At 46.2% G+C, this 20,164-nt stretch overlaps 1 protein-coding gene across 1 annotated transcript in view; it reads right to left on the reverse strand.

Annotated features, from left to right (window-relative positions):
- Positions 1–9,704, reverse strand: part of SIAH3 (siah E3 ubiquitin protein ligase family member 3) — a 73,054-nt gene extending 63,350 nt beyond the window's left edge. Inside the window, exon 1 of the mRNA XM_082675981.1 lies at positions 9,555–9,704. Coding sequence (XP_082532107.1) covers positions 9,555–9,689 — 135 coding nt within the window. The 5' untranslated portion in view covers positions 9,690–9,704. The remainder of the gene's footprint in view (positions 1–9,554) is intronic.
- Between the last annotated feature and the right edge of the window lie 10,460 nt (positions 9,705–20,164).

Below are 20,164 nucleotides of genomic sequence, written 5' to 3' on the forward strand. Positions count from 1 at the left end.
ATGCCATGCTAACCCTGTCTTCCGTCCCCAAACGTGGTCTGCGATGGCCTTTCCCTTCCATAGAGGACACTCTCCAGTTTCGTCCTGCGGGGCCCTGTCCCTTCCACAGGCCAGTGTCTCCTGGCTGGAGTTCCCAGTGCCACCTGGAGATAGCTCTGCGGCTCACAGCTCCCTCCTAATCACCGGTTCGTGATTAAACATCTATTAAAGGACCAAGGAATTATTGAGGTACAGCATCTTGCAAGTAAAACTGCTATTTCCTGTTACACCACAATTCTAAATTATCCACAGGACCTTTGTTCTTCTGCTAAAAACATTAGGCTGGTTTCTGATGGTGCGTTCATCCTGGGCCCAAGGTCAAGATGAAAATGCAGCCTTTTGTAGCAGAACTTGATCCACCCTGCTATGTGAAAGCCTGGGGTTATGGCTTCCTGGCTTGGGTGATTTCACGCAGCGCCTCATCTCAGTCACTCGCTGTGTATTTGTGCCAGCTCTAGAGACATGAGGAGCATTGCCTTTTTAACGCCCCATTCTCACCCGGCTGGTTTATACCTTGGCAAGGTCCTGAGGACAGGGACCCTTTGGGAAGATGCCCAGTGTGTGGGGGTCATAGTAGACAGGCAGCATCCTTTTCCAACGCCCCTACCCCCCAGCAGTGTGGTGGCACAGGTAGAGCAGTGGACCCTGCCCCTTATCAGCTGTGACCTTGGGCATCACCCCTTTGGGCCTCATCTGTTAGACCAGGACCTGGAACTGGAGCGTGGCTCTGGTTCTCTGAGCTTGGACCTGCCATGCTCAAAATCTTGGTCACTCAACAGACAGGTCCTGTTACTGCTGACCCATCCCTCTCTTTCCCCCGACATCCAGTTTGAGTAGAAGTTTGATCACTCATACAAGTTGGGCAAAAGAACCTTGGTCACATCTTGTGTATCAGGTAACATCTCTAAGGGACTCCACTTACTAGTAATGACAGTAACCATTTATGGAGTGTGTATTAGGTGCTGGGTGCTATGCTAAGCACTTTATGTATATCACGATATTTCACCTTCAGAACAGTCATTTTATAGTTGAGGAAATGTGGGCTTAGGGAAGTCAAAGAGATTACTCCAGGCAAGTGACAGCATTGGATTCAAACCCAGATCAGTCTGACTCCAAAGCCCATATTCCAGGACCTCAGCTAGAATGTTACTCTTTTCTCGCCCATCACTGACTTCCCCTTTTTACCTCTTTCCTGAGGCTGGAGTGGTCAGTTACAGGTTGGGTCGGGGAGAGGGATCTTGTTCATCTCCGTGCTTTCCTCCACAGTGCTGGGGACCAGGTTTCCCCATCCACTGGGCTTCGTACCCTGTGATCTTTTTATATATATATATATATATATATACATACACACATACACACACACACATACACATATATATATATTTTTTGGGGGGCTGCATTGGGTCTTCGTTGCTGCACGCGGGCTTTAGTTGGGGTGAGTGGGGTCTACTCTTTCTTGCTGTGTTCAGGCTTCTTATTGTGGTGGCTTCTCTTGTTGTGGAGCACGGGCTCTAGGTGCATGGGCTTTAGTAGTGTGGCACGTGGGCTCAGTAGTTGTGGCTCACAGACTTAGTTGCTCCGCGGCATGTGGGATCTTCCCGGACCAGGGATCGAACCCATGTCCCCTGCGTTGGCAGATGGATTCTTAACCACTGCGCCACCAGGGGAGCCCTGTACCCTGTGATCTTGCGCTATTCAGAGACCACTCAGGGTACAAAGAGATTGGCATCTCAGAACCTCCACTGACTCCGTGTGTGTGTGTGTGTGTGTGTGTGTGTGTGTGTGTAAACTCAGGATGGAGTAAGGGAACTCAGCCCTGTGGCCTACCTCCGTGCTTTTTAAAAAGTGTCTGATGACAGTGGGATCTAGGAATTCTTTCTTGGCTTGGAAAGGTCAGAGCACCCCTCGCCTGCCCTTGATGCCAGGGGCTGCATCCTCCATTAAGCATCAACCCCCTTCATCCTGCCCGGCTCAGAGGGAAGCTACTTCCTCAAGGCAGAATGAACTGAAGGGCAGAGAGAAAATGTCCAGTCTCCCAGGGGGCTTGCAGTTTTTGCCCACCTACCTCTCCCCACCCTGCTGCATCTCTCAGCGGTGTCACTCAGCCTCAGACCCACGCCCTCCGGATCAGGTGCCCCTCACAGGGCCGCTTGCCCCTGTGCTTAGTCAGCTGCCTCTAATGAAAAGAAAGCATGCGTAAGTCACGAGGGCCCGTTCCCGGGGTGGGAGGAAAAGGGGCCTCGTCCGCACGGCTCCTGGCTCCGATGACCGGCACCAGGTCCTCAGCCCCTGTTCCACCGCAGGCACACGTGTCCTCCCAGCCCCAGCCCCTCCTCTCCCATTGCACTTCAGGGCTCAGAACCCAAGCAGGGTTCAGGGCTTTCTTTGAAGTTAGGCAGTAAGGACGAATCTGACTTTTACGTAAGGCAAGAAATTGTTCCGTTCAAAATCTCTTCAAGGCCAAGGGCAATTCACAGATACCAAGGAACAGCAAGCACCGAGGCCTGCCGGGAGGCGGAGAAAGACGGAAGGTGGGGTTTTGGGGAGTTGACTCTAACTTCCCAGGAGTGGCTTTTAGCTTTTATCGTAATGACCCGTGTTGACAATAACTGCTACTATTTACCAACTCTCTCCTCTGTGGTAGACATTTTCCTTCTGTGAACTCATTTACGCCTGCAGCGGCCATAGAAGGTGGGCGGTTTTTTTTTTTTAACATCTTTATTGGAGTATAATTGCTTTACAATGGTGTGTTAGTTGCTGCTGTATAACAAAGTGAATCAGCTATACGTATACCTATATCCCCATATTCCCCTCCCTCTTGTGTCTCCCTCCCACCCTCCCTATCCCACCCCTCCAGGTGGTCACAAGGTGGGCGTTCTTTTCTCCTTTTTATAGAGGAGGAAATGGAGCCCCTGAGAGGCAGTCATTTGTTCAAAGTCACACATCGGCCAGTGGCACAGCCTGGATTTGAATTCAGACCTGTCTGCCCCAAAGCCCATGTTTTTTTCCTACACCCACTGCTTCTCCCCATATTGACCTGGAGGATTTATAAAATATGTACTAAGGGCAAAATATAATGCTCTGTGCTTTTTTTTTTTTTTTTTTTTGGCCTCGTGGCTTGCAGGACCTTAGTTCCCTGACCAGGGATTGAACCCAGGCCCTCAGCAGTAAAACCGTGGAGTCCTAACCACTAGACCGCCAGGGGATTCCCTATGCTCTATGCTTTTGACAGTGTATCTCTTTCCATTTGATTTTTAAATATGATGTGCATGCATCCATGTTCATTATATTGTTTTTAGAATAATTCAGTAAAGAAAAGGGAAGAAGATTTATGGAGGGGGAAGGGGAATAAGGGAGGAGGATGGAGAGGCCCCAAATTGAAATGTGGATCTGACAAAGGGGAGATGGTGGGTGTGTGGTGCAGCCCATGGGGTCACACTGCTGGCCTGGGCCTGATGGGGTGCAGGAAGGGGGGTCCCCGCAATTTTCTACTTCCACAGCGTGCAAGGGATATTTAGTTAGGGCTAATTGGAAGGCAGCCTGGGGCAGTGCAGGGGATCTAGGCCTGACATCAGGAGAGCCGACTTCTGGTTCCTAAATTCTGCCACTAAATAGGTTGACTCTGCAAAAGTCGAGTAGTGGGTTGAAAAGATAGATTCACATCCTAATACCTGGAACCTGTGAATATTACCTTAACTAGCAAGAGAGTGAATATTATATGACCGAAGGTGAGATTAAATTAAGGATCTTGCAATGAGAAGCTTATCCTGGATCACCCAAGGAGGCCCTAAATGCAATAACCTGTATCCTTATAAGATGTACACACAAAGGAGAGAAGGAGGCCATGTGACCCCAGAGGCAGAGATTGGAGGGATGTGGCCACAAGCCCAAGAGCACGTGGAGTTCTCAGAAGCCAGATGAGGCAAGGGACAGACTCTTCCTTGGAGCCTTGGAGAGGCCTGGCCCTGCTGACACCTTGATTTTGGACTTCCAGCCTCCTGATTTCTCTGAGAAATAGATCACTCTGATTTTCAGCTGCCCCATTTGTGGTAATTTGTTACAGCAGCCGTAGGAACCGAATACAAGTCATTCCCCTCTCTGGCCTCCGTTTCCTCAACTGTAAACTAAGACGGTTCAGGCTCCCAGTTCTGACATTCTCCCCGTCACTCTCTGAGCCATAGAGAATGGAGCTCCATTCTCCAGGTAACCCCTTCCACGTGGTACTTTGTGTCTAAACAGGCCACCTTTCCCCTTTGGGGAACAGAGTTGGTTGAGTCCAGATGACTTTGCTAAGAGTAAAATACCATCCCAGACAGTTAATTTTTCTTTTTTTCTTATTGTTAATTGCTAGAGAAACGTTCTGCCTTGCCCCAGGAAAGCCATCCAAATGACTCTGACCTCTCTGTGGATTTCAAAAAAAGTGTTCAGTCTCAGTTTTCTCATTTCTTCCAAACAGTCCCTGCAGCTTGAGGGACCATGGTGAAGGGAGAGCCACAGAATTTGCTCTGGGGCTGCCGGATAAATGCAGTACAGAGGCAAGGGGCTCACATCACCTCTGCGCCAGCCTCAGCCTCCCCTGCTTCCCCGTCACCAGCACGCTGCTAACCGAACGGCTGCTCGGGGCTCGCGCCTCCGGTTACGTGACTCAGGAGCCTCATCTGCAATCACCATTAACCAGAAAAGCCGCATGACTGCTCTGTACCTACAGTGTCGAGTGTCTTATAATATTCACAGAAACCAAAGGGCTGGAGGAGGCAGCAAGGGAAAGCCTTTAGAATAAAGCTCACAGAGTGAGGACAGCCAGCTCAGCTCCTCCCTCATCCTTCCCCCGCCCCCGTCTAAGGTGCTGTTGGAGCTGTGAGGAGCCTCCAGCCTCGGCAGCAAAGGAAGATGGTGAAATGTCCAGAAGACTGGGGATGCGACCCTCAGACAATGGCTGTGTCAGGAGGAGCTGAGCCACCCACACCCTGCCTATGAAACAATCTTATCGGAAGCCTTTAACTGCCTTAAACTAGGTATTCAGGCTGAGTACTCCAGGGCCACCTCTAAACCTCTAAAAACGATGTTCATGTCTTTAGCGTTCCTTCAGCTGCCTGCCATGCTGTGTCAAGCAGAGTTAGTGAAAGCCCCAGGGCAGGCGCGGGATCTCCAAAGATCAGTGCATGAACGGTAGAGGTGAGGGTTGCCCTTGCCCCCCGCCTCTCCTCAGCTCCCTCCTCTGATGATCCCCAGCCCACCAGCTCCACCATCACTCAGAACACATTCATCCATACGGGTTGGTCTTAGAATGAAAGGCACGTGGATGCTTCCAGTGATGGTACTAAAATGCCCTGATTTTTAGATTTAGTATCTGTCAGGCACAAATTAAAGCCGTCATTGTCCCATATGCCCTTCCCACTGTGTGTGTGTGCGTGACTGTGAGTGTGTGTGTGTGTGTGTGTGTCTGTCTGTCAACTCAAGGTTAACGGGTAATAATCGAAAAGAGCTCCAGGGACTGGACCGGCTGGATGGAGGTATGAGTAGCCTCCCAGGAGAGGTGGGGAGGTTCCGCCCTCGGGTCTGGGTGCCGGGAGGCACTGGGGGTCTCAGCAATGACATTGGCCCTGGTGAGGGCCTTTTGGAAGTCTGCCAGAAAGTGTTTTGCTAGACTTCTTTCAGAACCTCGTTTATCACGCTCTGTGGCTACGGGGAGGAAGTCGCCCAGCCAGCCTCAGCTCAGCGCCTGTCCGCTTGGGAAGCGCTGAGCACTGACCCCAGAGGGGTCTGGCTGCCACTACAGCCCCTTCCCTGGAGAGGCCTGGGTGCAGAGACTAGCCAGGTCACCCCTCAGAGGGCACCTCTGGGGATGGGACAGAAGCAGGGAGGGCTGCCCGGGGCAGGGCATTGTACAAGCAGCCAGTGTCGATGGGAGAGGGGCCAGGAGAGAAAGGCTTTCTTGGTTTGGAAACAAGCAAAGGACACGAGGGAGAAAGCAGTGCTGAATCAGGACCAGGAGCCCGCACCTTCCCCGGTGCCAGCCTGCAGCCCGTGGGCCACATTTCAGTGACCTCCATGAATGGGGAAGCAGATGGCAGCCAGCCAAGGTCACCGGCTCCTTGGTGGTCCCTTTTCATGGGGTGGGAAGGAGAAGTGGGGGCCCGGGTCCCTTTAAGGAGCCATCCCTGTAGGCAGAGCCAGACAGACAGACACAGGGCAACACGGAGTGCCATTTGCGGTCTACAGAGCCAGCTCTGCTACGGATTCTTCCTGAAGCAGAAGACCCTCCTATTCCAGGCCAGCGACTCTAAACACCCCTTTAAAGCAGGGTGGGCTTAAGGAGTGTAACGGCTTTAACTGGGTTGTCTGCGTTCCCCGGGAAGGCTTCTGCCTTCCACTTAGAAGGAAAGGCATCAGGTTGCTTGAAGGAATCCAGGTTACCGAGTAATCGCCATAATAAAATTGAGAATGAAGGTGACCCGTAGAAGCATGGTAAATACACAATTTTCTCTGCTCAGTAAGTGAATTTTGATTATAACTCAGCACTTGCCTCGGGTCGTAAAGTACTGCTAGCATTCGCGGGAAAGGACAAAGTGCAAAAAATGCTTCCACAAAGAAAAACACAGGCTTCCCAGCCCTCTCTGTAGCAATATGCAACCTAGAAAATTGAAAGCAAGGTTGCAGTCTCTCTGTCCTTCGTCACCATTTTATGTACCAGCCTGTCATACAAAATGCGGGGAGGCACCGCACATCAATAGCTATTCTGGGTTAACGTTGCCACAGCTTTTTTTTTTTTTTCTTTAAAAGAAGAATTTTTCTTCCTATGTGGATCACAGCTTATTACATCTAAGGCATACTTCTGTGGTCTGCCTATGGAAAGGAATGCTGAGAAGGAGCAACTTCTTTCGAGGTTTTATGCATTTTTAAATATCAGTGATGGGGCAGCAATGCTCCTAGAGAGCTGTTCCTTTATAAGCTGCAAAGCGTTGTTAGCCCTCAGGTTTGAGAAGCAGGTAAAACTTACCTGATGGGCCACCTGGAGCCTGGATGAGACCTCCCCAGGGGCAACCTGGGATGCGGAGGTCTGTCTCCGCCTGGTACAGCCTCTGTAAATCCTGTGTGTCCTGCTGCAACCCCTGGTAACATTAGCGGCCGTCGATTTGATTTGTTTATCTGCAGCGACACTCATCTGAGCAAACTCTCTAAGTGGCTTTTTATAGGAAATGAAAAGCCAAATGAGAATGTACGTGAAAAAGTGAGCCATGGGAAATAGCCTCTCAAAGCACGTGTCACCTATTTTTATGTTACTAAGTTGGCTGAAGGCTTTAAGTGATAACTTTTGAAGTTCCTAATGGAACCCTACAAATTATGTACGATAACGTAATCTTTTTTCGGAGGAGACCGTTATAAAGCACATCTACCTTGAGTATCATCTCTTTTTCAGCCTCACAGAGTCGTGGAGGAGGCGGGCTAAAGAGTCATAGGTTCATTTTGAAGGTGAGGGAGGGAAGGCTCAGAGACATCGAGTCCTTCAAGGTCACACAGCTAGTCAGCACTGACCCAAGGACTCCGACACTGACTCTGGGCTCCTGAATCCGGGCAGCAGGACTACCTGTCAATATCCAGCCTGACATCACTGAAACATACACACAGATGCTTTTCCCTCCACCCCACACCAAGATCTTAGCACCCTTCTTCCCCTCCATCATCTGCTGCAGCCAACGAACCATCCAAACTCAAACTTTGGAAATGCTAAGTCTCATAAAAAATTTGTAAGGGTTTTAAAATGCGAAACAGGAATAAACAAAATTTCTTGCCGCAGGGAACTAACTAATGTAAAGCGACAAAATAATGGGAGTTTGAATGCAGTCTCAAAAGTGGCCATAAAATGGAATTCAGCATCATATTTTAATAGGTACATCATACACTCGCTTTGCCAAGGATGACTGGTGGTGAATTCTCATTTATAAAAGTAAGCCATGAAGGGAAAAAGAAAATAGGAGAATGAGGGGAAGAGAGAGGAGGGGAGGGGAGGAGGGAGAAAGGGAGAGAGAGAGTGAGAGAAGGAGGGATTGGGATTGGGAGGCTGAGCGGTTGAGGGAGATGGTATTAGTCACAGCTTGGGTACCGCGGAAAGCCGGTTCCTAGGTCAGGAGCACCATAGCTGTCCCAGAGTAGTGCATCACCCCTCCATCCAGGAGTGGCCTTGACATATGGCCCCAGGGGCTCCAGGCAGCTGTCCCTCCTGAGGACTTCCAGGAATTGTGCGGAAGCGGGGGTGGGGGGGTGTTGCAGGGAGGCATCCTTCAGCACTGGCCTGCAGGGCTTCAGCCGAAGAGAGTCTGACTGCAGGAGTTTATAAAGTGATGAGCAACAAGCAACATCTCCTGCCCAACAGCAGTGGTCAGAATGACAGAGCTGTTCTGGCAGACTATTCCGTGGCTCAGCTGCAGATGTGCCCTTCCCCCGTCACTCTGCCTTGGGTATAATGAGGACAGGAAAGCAACTCGCAAGTCCATCGTTTATTTGGGGACAGAGCCCATTGGGCTCAGACTTTCACACTGGGGGGAGTTCAGCTACGCCCTCGCACCGCCCCTCCCGCCCTACCTTCCCGTCTCCCCTGCCTCCCCTAGCCAGGGACTCTGCATTCATTTCCCTCAGCCTTGGCGGTGATGTGAAGCGGTCCCTCCAGCCCATATTTTGGCTGTTCTCTTAAAGGGCATTGACCTAAAGGCGCAAACGCAGCGGCAGCGGCGTCGGAAGCGCAGCCCGGCGGGCGGCCACAGCAAAGAGGCACCCGCAGCGCTTGCGGTGATTCGGGCAGTGGCAGCTCGGGGCTGGTTTCATTTTGATACTCTTGAAGCCAATCTGCCCCTCCTGTCCTCCGCGCACCGGGCGCATCTAGCTCGAAGGAAGGAAAGAAGACAAACTCCTCCCGACATCCCCGCCCCCCCCCCCCGATCCCCACTCACGCCGAGTCTGAGCACAAGGGGAAAACACTCTGAAGAAGGAGCCCTCTCCCCAACTCCCAGATCCCTGCCTCGGGGTTCCTGCCCCTCCACCCCGACCCCAGTTACTTCAGCCGCAGCCAGAGGGGCTTCCTAAATCCGTGTGCTCGCCTGCCTTTCCAGCACGTGGGACAGACTGCGATTTGAGTAACTTTTCAAATCCTGTCTCCTAAACACTTGCCCACAAATATTTGGGAGAGAGAGGGGCAAGCCCCCTGCTCCGTCCACCGACCTCACTTCTGACCTCCGCCCCACTCCTAGGCTGACAGCGTGGAAAAAAAAAAAAGAAGACTCTCACTCCAGTTGCTCTTGCCAGTCGGGGAAACAACACACTGTCGCCGAGAGCATCCAACCGCCAAGAGAGGGAGAATGAGCCCCGAGGCACCGGCCCCGGGTACCCAACACGGTCCTGGCGCCAGTGGACCAGCCTTTGCCGCGAGTTCCCCGCGCTCGCGGGAGGGTCACAGACGCCTCCGGAGGATGGACTTGAACCCAAGCCGCGGGAACATCAAGCGAGAGAGAGCCACTCACCTTTAGGTTGTGCGTGGGGTTTACAACGCAGACAAGTTGCCCAGCGGCGGAGAACACCCGTTTAGCCTTGTAGTGCTGAAAGCGGAGGTGAATGAGATCTAACACAGCCCCAAAGCACTGGGTGAAGAAAAGCATCACAACTTTTTTGGGGGGGTTGTTGGCACAGCAAGGCAGCGGAGGAAGCTGTAAGTCCTTGGGCTCTGGAAGGAGCGCAGCCCCTGAGACACTACGCTCCAGCCCGGCTTACTGTGCTTTCGTATTCATCATCAAAATAAGACGGTTAGAATCTTGCAGCAGTGAGGCGGCCAATCAAAAGGACAGAAATGTTATCCTTGAGGTGCAGAGACAGCCAATAACAAATGCCTCCCCTACCGAAACTCCCTGATGAATTGAGCCTGGCGGAGAATGTATTATTGAACATTACCATAGATCAGCACATTGCATTTATCTTGTGATTACAGCCAACCATACATAATGCTGGGGAGATGGGCTGACAAAACTGATTGCTTAATGTGTCTCCATTTATTAATTGACTTAATTTAACATGAGAGGCTTTCTTAACGCGCTGGCAAAAACGTAAAGCATTTAAACCGCCAAATAGTAAAACACCCTGCTCTAAAGTAAGCAGATGGATAACGCAGATCGCGGCTTGATTCACCAGAGCTGCTTGGGAGAAAATCAAATATTACAAGACTCCTCCAATTCCAGATAAGGGTTTGGCAACAGCAGAAACGTGCATCTTTCAATCTTGTGCTCCGACTCTCTCTGCAGTTCGGATTTCAGCCCCTTGATAAATCTGACTCTCCGCTCTTTATCAGAGAAAAAGCATTCCTGACAAATAAATGCTTTGGGAGTTGAGGGGGAAAAAATGTACGTATATCTATAATACTGTAATTACTGAAGCCTGAAAATATTAAAGCATAAACGTGTACGGAGTGTGCTTCTAAAAATAATGAAATCCCTGATGCATGAATGCACACACACAGAAAAACCTACACAGAGAGGAGAGTGACTTGTAAATCAGCAAAATAATTACAGATGCGGAGGGCTTTTGCTTGTCATTCATTTGCATATTGGTGGGCAGCAAATTGCTAATTAACCACTAGATTGTTGGAGACGTTAAAATAGAGGTTAAGAGCACACATACAACATCATTTGCTTGCCTCTGCAAATGCCAGCAGCACATTTCTGTGCTAGAGAAGGCAGAGGGCATTCCAGTCCTCGGACTGCACTCCCTCTCTCTCCAGAACTGGGCTGGTAGAGGTGCTAAGCCCATCCACTGGTTCTGGAAGAAAGGCTCCTGAGCAGTACACGAGGAGTCTTAGGGTTTGGGGGGAACAAGCTCTGATGGCTTAGTCAGTCTTTGGGACTAAAGCAGGAGAATTGCATGTGTCGTGTTTCTCATTCTCTTTGGTTGTTTCTCCGCTGGGAAGCCAGCCCAGACGCGGTGAGCCTGTGTGAGCATCAGTCTTGGGTGTGAATTACACTCAGCGTGTGAGCCCATTGCTTCTTCCTGAATGGCTCTGGCTCCACTCCGGCTACAGTACTCGGGTTGTAACGTAGGCAAAGCGTACACACACCTGGGACACCTACATCTGTGACCTGGTCAGGCAATTAAACCAACTACTGATTAAAGTATAGGGGAAAAAAATGCACAGTTTTCCTGAAACCAGGACAAAGCCCAGGTGTTGGTTTTCACTTGAGTTTAAAACCAAACCAATGTGTTCGGAAACAAATAAGCCAAGCACCATTTAAAATGGAAATTTTGTACTTTCTAGAATAATTGCACTGGCACAAAATTAGAAGAGGACAACATTTGAACTGATTAGAACCTCATCTGTATGATGCTTTTATAGGATATGAGTCCCCGGACCCATTCATAATATGGTTCGTAGATAAGAGTTGCTGACCTACAATACCAGAATTCTCTTTGTAAAGTTTTCATTTTCCAGAACAAGCTTTCAGCAGTTCAGCAGGAAAACATTCAGTATTCTTTTATTGCCTTCCTTAAAAGAAATAAATAAAAGTGACCATACTCCACCAGTTCATAATTCAGAAGGTCCGAACTTCCTCTTTCCACATCCTTTGTTAGAGTGGAACTATTATGCTGTTTGTTTCTACCTCTGGGTAACCTCAGACAGGTTTCTTAAAACCTCACTTAGGCTCAGTTCCCATGCCTGTAACATGGGGATAATAGCAAATTATTTCCCTCTCAAAGTTATTGTGAAGGCTAAGATGATGTATCTGGAAGAGCCCAGCACAGTGCCTGATTCAAAGCAGCCTTTCAATACTTGAGTCTGTTGAGTGTCTTGTGGAAGAGTGATTATGTTCAGAATATTTTTCCTTCCTGTTCCACGAAATATTTTTCCCCGTGAATATTCACCCTACCATCCAGGGTCACAAAAGCAGAGGACACGATAAGAGCAGACTTGACTCTTGCTATGTTCTTAAGGGTGGGTGTTCCCGGTATTACCTGGACACTGGGTCTGGGAGTGAGGGCTGAAGGGCTAAGGAGTGCATGTTGACATCAGTGGTGAGAACAGAGCCACAGACCTGCTACTGTGGATGCTTTTCCTTAATCCCAGACCTGACCGTTTGTCCTACTCTCTAGCCCCAAACTGGTTTACGTCAGTCTGCTTTGGAATATTAAGCATACCCATCTGTTCTCGGAATCAGTCCTCAAAATAATCATCCATTGGGAAATGTCTGAAGCTAACCCTGATAACAAACGCTCATGGTTAATGTCCCCCAAAACCGGGTGGCACAAACTAGCCTTCGTGTAGAGATTTAGAGCTGTGTTCGCCTCTGGCCACTACCCCTCTGCGGTAGCCACACCAATCCTCTCATGCTTCCCGTTCACCTCCAGAGCAACCAGCTTTCCATTTTATCTGGACCAGCAATTCTCAGAGATTGGTAATTAGACAAATTTGGATTGAAAGCCTACATTGCTACTTACTGTTACTTTGGGTAAATTATGTAATCTTACTGACGCTTAGTTTTGTTTGTCTGTAAAAAGGAAGCTAATGACTCCCTTGTAAAGTAGTTTAAAGATGAAGTGAGATAATATAAGTAAAGTAACCAGCCCGATGACTGGTTTTCATAATAACTTTAATGAGAAGCTAGTGTCATCATCATTATCATCATCTTCTCATCAAAAAAATTTTTGTCCAAGGCAACCCGAAGTTCTGGTGAGCATATAGAACAACCAAAGTTCTCATGCACCGCTGGAAACCACTTTGGAAAGCTGCTTGGAAGCATCTAGTAAAGCCGAACACATGGGTACCCTATGACGCAGAAAGCCCACTCCATATACCCAACAGAGGTGTGAGCGTGTGCTTAGCAAAAAACTGGTACTAGGATTTTCATTGCAATGTATTCATAATATAGTTTCATAGCAACTGTAGTCACAATAGATAAAAACTGGAAACAACCTAAGTATCTATCAAAAATAAGATGGATAAATTACATTGTTTTCTTCCTTCCTCTGTTAAATACTACATAAAAAAATAGAATAAACTACTGCTACGTGCAACAAGGCAATAACATGGATGGATCTCACAGATACAGTTTTGAGGTAGAGAAGCCACATGCAAAAGAATACATGTTGTGTGATTCCATTTATATGAAGTTCAGGAACATAGAATAGGTTATCCACGGGGCAGGAGATCGAGAGAGTGGTAACCTTGGCAAGGGTCACGACCGAAGGGGACGTGGGGTAGGTTTTAGAAAGCTAGGTAGATTCTGTTTCTTGATCTGTGTTCTAGTTTCATGAATATTGTGGATTGACTTGTTTTCCTGAAAACAGATATGCTGAAGCCCTAATCCCCAGTGCCTCAGAATGTAACCTTATTTGGAAATAGGGTCATTACAGAGGTCATCAAGTTAACATGAGGTCATTCGTGTGGGCTTTAATCCAATATGACTAGTGCTCATCTAAAAAGGGAGAATTTTGATGTAGAGGTATACACACAGGGAGGATGCCACATGAACGTGAAGACAGATCGGGACAGTACATCTATAAGCTGAGGAACACCAGAGATGACCAGCAAACCACCAGAAGCCAAGGGAGAGGCATGGAAAAGATTCTCCCTCATAGCCTCCAGGAGGAACCAACCCTGCTGACACGTTGACATCAGACTTCTAAGATGTCTCCAGCACTGTCAAGACAATAGATTTATGCTGTTGAAGCCACCCAGTTTGTGGTACTTTGTTATGGCAGCCCTAGAAAACAATACAATGGATATATCTGTTGGGTGGAAATTCTTTAGGCTGTGAACTTATGATCAATGCCCTTTTCTGTATGTAAGGTATATGCCCCAATTATACTGAAATAACATGTGAATGAGCATATAATTGAACTTTGAAGCATTCATAAAGATTTTAAAAGTTTATTGAAGTAATCACAAAGGAAAATACTTGGTTACATAAAATGTTAAACTCTATGTCAAAATAATGTCTGACAACTGACATTGAAAAAACCCAAAATATTGAGGGATATATTTGCAGCAATTATGACAGCAAAAGATTTGTATTCCTAATAAAGAACTCTTGTATATCATTTTAAAGAACTAAAATTATGTAAAACAAGATAGAGGATATAAACAGAGTACACAGAAAAAGAAATTTAAAAATTCATAAATGAATGGTAGATGTTCAATAGAACTAGAAATCAAAGAAATGCATTAAAACAAGATGGCATCTTTGGGCTTCCCTGGTGGCGCAGTGGCAGAGAGTCCGCCTGCTGATGCAGGGGACACGGGTTCATGCCCCGGTCCGGGAAGATCCCACATGCCGCGGAGCGGCTGGGCCCGTGAGCCATGGCCGCTGGGCCTGCGCGTCTGGAGCCTGTGCTCAGCAACGGGAGAGGCCACAACAGTGAGAGGCCCACGTACCACACACAAAAAAACAAAAAACCCAAAAAAACAAGATGGTATCTTTTATGTGTCAAATTGGCACTTTTTATTTTTAAACAATAATAACCAGGGCTGATGAATCTTCTTTGAGAAGGACATTGTCCTCTGCTGATGATGTGAATAATAATAACAAACATTTAAATGCTTTGTAGATATCAGCCACTATGCTAAATAGTTGGCCTTTGTAGTCAAGTATATCTACAGTCAAATATCTTATTTTCCTTTTCACAGTAACCCCATCAGATACTATTCTTGTTTCCAGACAAGAAAGCTGTGGCTCAGGAATATTAACTTGTCCACGGTTCCCTAACTAGTAAACGGTAAAGGTAGGATTTGACCCCAGATTTCTGCAGTGCCAGATACTGAGATTTACTGCCTCTGAGAGTGTATACTTCTTGTACCCTTTTCTTGAAAACAATTTGACAATATGCATTAACTGCCTAAGAAGGTCCATAAACTTTGACCTACTAACTAAATATCTAGAAATCTGTTCTTATGATATAAACAGAAATGTCAACAAATATTTAAGTATGAGGATGTTCATTGTTGTATCACTTATACTACTGGAAATAATAGAAAGAACCTATGTGTCCAACATTATTTAAGTAGACTTAAGTAATTTAAGATACATCTAGCCACAGCATGGAATAAATTATAGCTGTAAAAATAGGTTTCTGGAAAAAGTATAGAAAGACATATGCATAAAGCTATTCACTGTGGCACTATTTGTAATAGTACAAGACTAGAAACCGCCACATTATCCCTCCATAGGGGACTGGTTGAATAAACTGTATACATTTATCAAATGGTGACAATTAACCATAAAAAGAAATGACAGTTATCGCCAAATACTGCTAAGCAATGAATTCAGGTTATCTTGGTAGATTAAAAAAAAGTAATGTGAAGAATTTTGTGCATAACATGAAAATATTTATCTTAGAATGGGGGATATCTATTTATTTGTTATTTATGTTTTAAAAATGGAAGAATGAATTAAAAACTAACAACAGGGCTTCCCTGGTGGCGCAGTGGTTGAGAGTCCGCCTGCCGATGCAGGGGACACGGGTTCGTGCCCCGGTCCAGGAAGATCCCACATGCCGCGGAGTGGCTGGGCCCGTGAGCCATGGCCGCTGAGCCTGCGCGTCCGGAGCCTGTGCTTCACAGCGGCAGAGGCCACGACAGTGAGAGGCCTGCGTACCGCAAAAAAACCCCAACGAAACAAAAATAAAAATTAACAACAGAGTTACTTATAGGGGCAAGAAGGGAAGAGGGTAGAGGAGACAAAAGTAAAGCTAGACTTCTCTGAATATATCTTGTTCTGTAGTTGGACTTCAAAACCCTGAAATTATTTTATAAAATTATAAAACAAAAATAAAAAAGAAATTTTCAAAAGTCAAATCCAAATTAAAACAAATCAACCATTTGACAAGTTGGTGGCATATGCACACAGAAAAGACAATTTTAAGTTACTTTGGAACACAGTAAGATGACTATAAATCCTTAGTAAAATGTACTCCAAAGACAGAAAGAAGCTCAAAAAATTTAACTACCTTTAGCACATGTATTGCTGGTGGTAGTGTCTGTAGTGGTTTAAAAATATATCACCACCTTCAGAAAGTGGAGCCTAATCTCTCTCCCCTTGAACGTGAACCAGACTTGATGACTTACTTCTGATGAAGTGTGGAAATGATGATGTGTGATTTTTGAAGCTAGATCATCGAAGGAATTGCAGTTTCCCCATTGTTCTCTTGGATCACTTGCTCTGGGGCCGGATTTCATGCCATGAAGACATTCAACTAGCCCTCTGGAGAGGCCTATATGGAAAGGAACTAATGTCTCATGCTAACAGCCAGTACCAACTTGCCAACCGTGCAGATGAGATACTTTGGAAGCAGATCCTTCACCCTTGGTCAAGCCTTCAGATAATTGCAACTCTGGTCAAATTCTTTACTGCAACCTATAAGAAACTCCCCACCAGAACTACCTAACTGAGCTGCTCTCAAATTCCTAACTCACAGAAACTGTGACATAATAGTTGTTTAGTGTTACTTTAAGCCACTAAGTTTTGGGATAATTTGTCATGTAGAAATAGCGAATACAGAATTTGTTCCAGGACTGGGGTGCTGCCATGACAAAACCGTAAAATTTATGAGCGGCTTTGGAATTGGGCAGTGGACAGAAGCTGAGAGTATTAATGAAAGCCTAAAGGGCCTCGAGAAGACTGTGAATAGAAGCCCAAGGTCAAGAATGGCTGATTTTGGAAGGGTTTGTGAACGTGGTTTTGTCTGGGTGGGCTACACCCAGAATCATAGGAGATCCATAAAGTTTTTAAGAGAAGTAAATTGGCAGAAGTACCACATGGATTGGATTGAAAGGGGCAGAATTAGTATAAAATGATGAGAGGCCTTTGGACCCTGAAGCTTCTACTGATAGGAAGTAAGCTGAGAATACTCTTCAGTAGAAAACATGGGCTACCTTTCATGAAAAAGAAAGGATGACCTACAGGGTGGAAACAAGAGCTCAGAGGCTGGAGCTTAAAGCTATGGAGACACATTTTCAGACCTGGACTCCTAAACAAGGAACTTTCAACATTTGCCCTGATGGATTTTCCTATCTTTTGCGTCTGTGTGTCTCCTATTTTCCTTTATTTTGAATGATGGTAGTGGTGGTGGGGTGATGGTCCATGGTAGTTATCCTGTGCTTACCCTACCATTGGATGGTGTGTGTGTGTGTGTGTGTGTGTGTGTGTGTGTGTGTGTGTGTGTGTGTGTAGGTGGCAATTAACTTTTCTTTTTAGATCATAGGTCTTCAGATTGTGAGGAACTGTACTCGAGGAGCTGTTCTCTAGGACACCTGAGGAGTCTCCTCCACACTTGTACCTGATTTAGTATCAAGATCATGGACTTCAAGCGGATGGTGTAAGAGAATAAGACATTGGGGAAGTCTTTGGTAGGGGTGAGTATATTTTACATTTATAATGTAAATTAAGTTGCAGCCAGAGAGTGAAAAGAAATATGCTTGCAAATTCTTTGACATTCCCCTTTCAGTGGGTAGAGACTAATTCTTCTCCCTTTGAATATGAGCCATACACAGTGATTCACTTATAACAATAGAATGTGGTAGACGTGACACTGTGTGATTTTTGAGGCTAGATTACCAAAGGCCTTGCCATTTACACCTTGCATTCTTGAATAGCTCACTTTGGGAGAAGCCAGAAATCATGCCATCTGGACCCTCCAGCAGCCCTCTAAGACCCACTGAAGTCTTCTTTCAACACCCAGCATCCACTTGGTAGCCATGTCAGTAGGTCCCCTTGGAAGCAGATCTCCCAGCCCCGTTCGTACCTTCATATGACTGTGGCCCTGGCTAACATCTTGTCTGCAATCTCATGAGAGACTCAGACCCAGACCGTGCAGCTAAGCTGCTTCTGATTTGCTGATCCATAGAAACTGTGACATAATTAGTGTTTATTGTTGCTTTGAACCATTAGTTTTGCGGTAATTTGATGTGTGTGTATTGTTAATGAAGCAGATGAGTAATTATGTTGGTGTCATTGATGTAAGGGAAAGGAGCCACAGGTGTAAGATTGATGAGGTTAGAAAAAACACTGTAATCTTGAATTCAAATGGCGATCATTGCAACGGCGTATTTTATGTTAAAGGGCAGTAAGAGCAGAAGGAGAGGAGGAGGGACAAGGGAAAGCGAAAGCAAAGTTCCTTAATTCTGTCCACAGAAAAGACCTCGAAAATGAGTACCTGAAAACCCAGATTCTATATAAAATTTCCCACTTAAAAGCAAACAAACTAGATCTCTTTAAAGAAATGGCTCGTTCTAGATCCGGAGCAGAAATGTTTCAGATGAGCCCGGAACATCCCATGACAACAGAAAGTAAGGATGCAATGTTTTTAAAAAGTACTAGAGGGCTTCCCTGGTGGCGCAGTGGTTGAGAGTCCGCCTGCAGATGCAGGGGACGCGGGTTCGTGCCCCCGGTCCGGGAGGATCCCACATGCCGCGGAGCGGCTGGGTCCGTGAGCCATGGCCGCTGAGCCTGCGCGTCCGGAGCCTGTGCTCCGCAGCGGGAGAGGCCACAACAGTGAGGCCCGCGTACCGCAAAAAAAAAAAAAAAGTACTAGAAAAAAAATGCAAGGATCTTTTTCAGGATTTAGAAAGCAACGTGAAGAGGCTCCCACGGCCTGAAGATGGGACGGCTGGAGCATGATTAAGAATAATAACTGCAAGGGACTGAAACACATCAAATATGTTTAAATCCACACGGACATAATGACACCAGCAAAACTAATTAGTTCCCTTTGCATGGCGCTTGGCACTTAATTCACTATTTTGATAACTGGCAAATGAAGGGAATAAATAAGGTATTTATCCTGCCTTTCTTCGATGAACTGTACCTCAGTGTAATTAAATAGTCAGTGAGGAGAAGTTTCTCTTTATAGCCGTTAACAAATGAAGAAATAATGGTAGAATGAGAATATTCACCTTTTTGAAATCCCTAATGAAGTAAGGGATCTGGGCGGTGATCATCATTGGCTGCTGACATCACAGGAAGACAAGCAGGTATTGGGTGCCTCCTGGGAAGTCACAACAGGGCATTTTTACCAAAGTAACAACATGAATCTGATCAGTCTTTGAGATGTAGCTACTGATTTTCAGGAGATGCAGGGGACAGAGGAACATGATAAATGACAACATGGAGATCCAATTAGCAAAATCCAGGGCGTAGGAAACTGTACAGGAAAAATGACCAGGTTCTTTAATAAATAAATAAAACAGCTTAGAGAGAGAGGGATGGGGAAAAGGAGAGAGAGAGAAAGACATCATGTTTCAAACGGTTTTTACAATGTGCAAAAACGCCCAATGTATATTAAGTTAGGAAAATCAGAATATAAGATTGTATTTATAAAACAAATCCATCTTACTTTTTGAAGAAACATATAGCACAAGAGAAAAAAATGTTCAAAAATAGTAACAATGTGTGTGGGTAGCAGGATTATTGGTAATTTTGGAATATTGTATTTTTCAAATCTGTTTTAAGATGGAAATATTTTTATAATCACTGTCTCTCTTGGAATAAGGACAAATAGATAAATTACTAAAAATATGTCTATAGTGAGGGGAAAAAAAGCATATTACTTTAACACTTGTTTTACATGTGGTGGCCCTGTGCTGTCCATTGAGATTCTGTTTTCTGCAAGAACACTGACTAATGCCATCGTAGTGAGTTGATGGGTCCCATCTCCCTAGTATCAAGCGTATATTTTATTAAGGGTCCTTTGGGAAAGACCTGAATTCAAAGGAATAACCCAGCCCTTCTAACTCTGAGATGGGCGTGAGAAGTTAGCCCTCACATAACTGTTGAGGAAGGTCAGCATCTGAATTATGAAGTCTGGCTTTTGGTAGGTGATGAACAGGAAAAGGAAACGGACCACCTCGACATAGCCCAGGTTGGGTACAGATGGTCTAAAAGCAACAAGTTTATTCTGTAATGTTGCCAAGGCAACAGCAGCTGCTTCTGGCATTGCAGAGGGTGAGGGAGGGAGAAAACAGGAGAAATAAAGAGGCAGAATGATTCTGTACATCTTTCCTAGGAAAATAGGAAAGAATACTGACTATTTTCTGGGTGAACATGCTTCCATAACGCTTAAAGTGTCATCAGTGAAAGGCAAATGGTGTTTTTCACAT

This window comes from Grampus griseus (genome assembly GCF_964374135.1).
Source record: "Grampus griseus genome assembly, chromosome: 18".
Lineage (NCBI taxonomy): Eukaryota > Metazoa > Chordata > Mammalia > Artiodactyla > Delphinidae > Grampus > Grampus griseus.